The sequence below is a fragment of the Lactuca saligna genome, chromosome 2 (genome assembly GCF_052625555.1).
Source record: "Lactuca saligna cultivar CGN05327 chromosome 2, ASM5262555v1, whole genome shotgun sequence".
Lineage (NCBI taxonomy): Eukaryota > Viridiplantae > Streptophyta > Magnoliopsida > Asterales > Asteraceae > Lactuca > Lactuca saligna.
This window is the reverse complement of record NC_136418.1, coordinates 153,580,260-153,584,885: the sequence shown is the minus strand read 5'-3', so window position 1 is coordinate 153,584,885 and position 4,626 is coordinate 153,580,260. Positions and strand designations below refer to the sequence as shown.

The following is a 4,626-nucleotide window of genomic DNA, read 5'->3' as shown; positions in this document are numbered from 1 at the left end:
AGGTTGAAAATGAAATCCCCAACACACTCTTAATGATATCAACCTCATTTTATACAATAGATAAGCTTCTTAAGTCATTCGAAGGATAATGGAAATAGTTTGAGACATGGTCGGTTCTGAAAATTTAAATATTCTCAAATGCTCTGGATGAACCAGCAAAAAGGGTTTTTATTGCTATTATAAGTTTTTATTTTTAAATAAATTTATATACATATATAACATAATAAAAAAAAATAGATCCTATACAGTTATCCACTTTATCCCCTCCACACCTCTATGGTTTGAAAAAAAAAGATCAATACCGAAAAAAGTTACATTTTTTGGTTGTTGGAAGGGATTACATTGGCAATGTAATTAACCCATGCTCCATTACACGGTCATGTAACGCTCAATACACATGATTTCATGATTTTTGTCCAATTAATGTATTATATTTTGATTCTATGGACCCAAATTCTTTACTAAGCAATTCCAATCCTACCAACTATATTGTGTAATGTCACAAATTATAGGAATAGTTAATTAGTAATCAAACTCAAAAAATATGATAAACTATTATAGTTTTTCTATAACACCTAAAGGAACTCATAATTTCGATGATTATCAATATTATATAAAATAATATGTCATAATCTTTCTAACTTTTTCTGCCATCATATAACTACACATAAGCCCAAATAAACCCATAATTAACATCCTTATCCCCAATTATGAAACCGTTTGTTTTAAGTTTAATATAAAAGTTGACACATTGACATGCAAATCAATTAAAAATGTAATAAAAGGTCACATTTGTTTTAACCACATCCAACCCTAAAATAGAAGTAGTAAAAAAAAGGATAAGGTAGTATTAAAATAAACCCGGTCCGGTTTATTCGTGTCACCTTTAGTAAAAAAAGACTGTGACTATGTGAGAGTGAAGCTGAATAAAGACTAGAGATATACAAATACTACATTATACCCACTACTCTATAGTGAGAGAAAGTGATGGAAAAAGCAGATGGGTCCATGTTCCTCAACCGCATGACATCCAATTGAAGGTACCCTCTCCATTTCAATCTCCTTCAAAGTTATTCAATTCTGATTACTCGATCTCTTTCTCTCCTTCGGTTTCAGTTGCTTTGCAGGAGTGGCAACATAGGGTTCCAACTCGATTGCTTTTCAGGTGCATTTCCAGATCTGAACAACCTTCTTTTCAAACCCTAGCTCGTACTGTACTTCTTTTGCTGATTGACTTATGGTTTTGATTCAGATCTCGGAATTGGTTGACATTTCTTGAATTTGTAGTTGATTGATGGTTATGTCGTTTATGTTCTTCTCGATTGGTTTTTAACCGTCTGTGTCTAAATTGGTAAATTGTTCTGCATGTTACCTACCATTGAATGAAAATTGAGTAACCTTTTAAGCTTGTTTTCTTTTTCATAGCTCGGACTTGTTTAGTTGCTCTTTTTGCTAGATCTAATTGACTGGAAATGCTTAGATTCTTTTTTTCTTTTTTTCTTTTCCGGCAGTGATATGTATAGGAGAAGCAACTAGTTAAATTTCATCTTGTTGACGTGACGATATTGTGTTATTTCAAACACTAATGAAATTGGATTCAAACAGTGGCCCTTTGGGATGATTAAATTCAAATTTCAAGTCAATGTATGTAGGAATGATGTTATTCACAGTTCACAGTTTTGGTTGTGTTTTATGTTTCATTTCCTGTAGCTTCATTGAGAATTTGTTTTCGGGATACTGCAGAGAATTTAGAGCTGTAACATTTCCATTAGTCAACAATGGGGAAGTCTCCTGGAAAGTGGATCAAGACTGTGTTTTTTGGGAAGAAGTCGTCTAAATCTAATCTCTCAAAAGTAAGAAAAATGTTATTTTTTATACATCACTTGTCTCTTATTATGTGATCCTGATGTCATCTAATTCTTGCAGGATGCTACTTCAGAAATAAAAGTATCCATCACTGGTAAAACACCATCAAACAATTTTGGTGCTGATTCAATGATCATCTCAAGTCCAGTGCGCCCTGTTATTGATTCAAGTGATCATACAGAACTTGAAAAGAGCTCAAGTGCTAACTTAATAACCGATACACCTGAAAATCTAACAAGCCCCATGGACTTAACTGCTATAACTGGTGAAGAGTTAATCAAATTAGAACAAGCTGCCACAAAGGCACAAGCTGCTTTCAGGGGCTATTTGGTAATATTCTTGAGATATTTCTGTTACATATCTTGTCTCGTTACTATCATACATTCATACATCCATACCTACATTGAGATATGAATTAACAATATGTGAAGGCTCGAAGGGCATTTTGGGCACTCAAGGGTATCATAAGGCTTCAAGCTCTAGTTCGTGGTCATTTAGTTAGAAGACAAGCTGTTGCTACTTTGAAATGTATGCGTGCAATTGTTGAGTTCCAAGCATTGGCTCGTGGCCGAAAAGTCAGACTTGGTCAACCCCTTCAAAAACACCCTTCAAGAGAATTTCTGGTAAAATTATCTTTATCCTTATTATTTTTTATCTACAATTTGTCTTCATATTCATAATTTCTTTTCTCATTTTTCTTTCCTCAGAATAAGAAACCATCCGAGTTGCTTCAAACATCCATCAAACAAGAAAAACTGTCAACAAATGTGTTTGCCACTAAGGTATCCTCAAATATATATATATATATATTATCTTATAATCCATGAGTAAAACAACTTTTTTTCAAATAATTGTTTTTGTTTTAACTTTTAACTTTTAACTTTTAATTTTCTTAGCTTGTTGCTTCATCGAACACTACAATGCCATTAAGCTTCCAGTATGAACCAAGTGAACCAAATTCAGTCAAAAACTGGCTTGAAAGATGGTCAAAATCCCACTTCTGGGACCCACTACCACAACCGAAAAAGTCAACCGAATCAAAACCTAAAAGAAAGCAGCAGACTAAATTGCAAAGTGAAGAAACGGAAACAGGGAAGCCCAAAAGAAGTGTCCGGAAAATTCCTGATAACAATTTATCAAATTCATCTGAAAATGAAAAATCCAGAAGAACAGTGAGAAAATTCTCAAACCACCAATCAGAACCAGTTCAAGAACAATCTATAAATGAACTTGAAAAAGTCAAACGCAATTTAAGAAAAATATCCTTATCCACTTCCGAAAAATCAGAAACCGAGACTGAAAAGATTGAAAAGACGGAAATACCCCTACAATCCCCAATTCATGAAACAAAAACAAATGGTTCATATGTGGAAAGTGTTGTTAAAGATCCTGAACCGGTTTTGGTTATAGAAAATAAATCAGTTGATGATGTGGAAGTGATACAAATTGAACAGCCACCTCCTCCCATTCCCGTGGAGCCATTGTTATCCATGGAAGCTAATAATGAAGAACCTGCAAATGTGGAGGTGAATGGGAAAGAAGATAATAATGGTGTGAATGTGAATGGGAATGGGAAGGAAAGTCAGAAAACAAGGAGGAGAAAATCTTTACCTGCAAAACAAGAATATAATCATGAGAGTGTATCACAGACCACACCTACCTTACCGAGTTACATGGCGGCTACTGAGTCAGCAAAGGCCAAGCTTAGAGCACAAGCGGCGGCAGAGGCGGCTGAGAATGGCGGTAGGCGGCAGTCTTTACCCTCCTCCGGTGGGAAACCGAGTCTGCCTTCACCGCGTATTCAGAAGCCTGTAGTCAATGGGAAGGGAGGGAGTAAACCTAACAAATCACAGATATCACCTAGAGATGGTGAGAATAGTTTTTATTTATTATATTTGAGTATTTGTTTTGGTGATTTAATTCGTTTGTGGTATTTGTTTTTTTAGAGAAAGTGATGCAGGCGGGGTGGAAGAGATGAGACAATGTGATGGATGATGATATGCAGGGTTTGGTTGGTTGGTTCTTATTGTGCGAACTTTTGTGTTGTGCTAAATTGTTATATTAGGAGGGCATTAAAAGAATAACTGATGTTTGTTTTATCATTTTGTTTTTGGGGGTGTTAATGTTATTGTTATTGTTATAGTTGATGTTTGAATGTATAGTTATGAGAACTAAAAGATAATTTGGAGGTGTGTTTTCCTGTCTGGGATTGTTTGAGAATATATATATATATATATAACTTCCTTTCACATTTCAGAACATATCTTTGGCTTTTCCCTTGCTAACGCCTTTGTCAACATATCAGAACCATTATCAGCAACACAGACAATTATCTTCAAGAGCATTTCTAATTTCTAGTCTAGTGATACATATAGATATGATTTGTTCTTCTATGAAATGCACAATCCTTAGCAAGATGAATCACATCTTGATTATCATAAAGAACCATGTGGTGTTGTGGCTTTTAGCAAAGTTCTTGCAATTTTTTTTCAACAATCATTGTGCATGATGTCACAACAAAACGAATGGCTATAGAATACGTAGTGCATAGGTAGTCCGATTAAACCAATGTACGTATTATCTATAATAATGCTCATGAAACACTTATGCGTTAAGCCTTTAATTAATGAGTATGCTAGCATTTATCGGTACCCATATATTCCATAGAAAATTTTCCATCTTGAACTATCTTGTTAAAAACTAGAAACTTATCATTGATAAGAAATCTCCATGCGAAATCTTCAATGACTTGTCAATGCC

The 4,626-nt window shown here is 34.5% G+C and overlaps 1 protein-coding gene across 6 annotated transcripts; it reads left to right on the top strand.

The window, feature by feature from the left end:
* The first annotated feature begins 928 nt into the window (after positions 1-928).
* LOC145032184 (protein IQ-DOMAIN 30-like) lies at positions 929-4,115 on the top strand. Of its 6 annotated transcripts, XM_078980903.1 has the most exons (9): positions 929-1,040; positions 1,117-1,165; positions 1,512-1,644; positions 1,744-1,853; positions 1,927-2,196; positions 2,298-2,489; positions 2,574-2,648; positions 2,763-3,735; positions 3,813-4,115. In XM_078980903.1, the coding sequence occupies exons 4-9, from the start codon at positions 1,779-1,781 to the stop codon at positions 3,842-3,844; spliced, it is 1,617 nt and encodes a 538-aa protein (XP_078837029.1). In that variant the 5' UTR covers positions 929-1,040; positions 1,117-1,165; positions 1,512-1,644; positions 1,744-1,778; the 3' UTR covers positions 3,845-4,115. The 6 variants fall into 6 exon arrangements, with proteins under 6 accessions (XP_078837029.1, XP_078837028.1, XP_078837030.1 ...); XM_078980902.1 differs by lacking the exon at positions 1,512-1,644; XM_078980904.1 differs by lacking the exon at positions 1,512-1,644 and having other exon boundaries at positions 1,711-1,853.
* Positions 4,116-4,626: the final 511 nt, after the last annotated feature.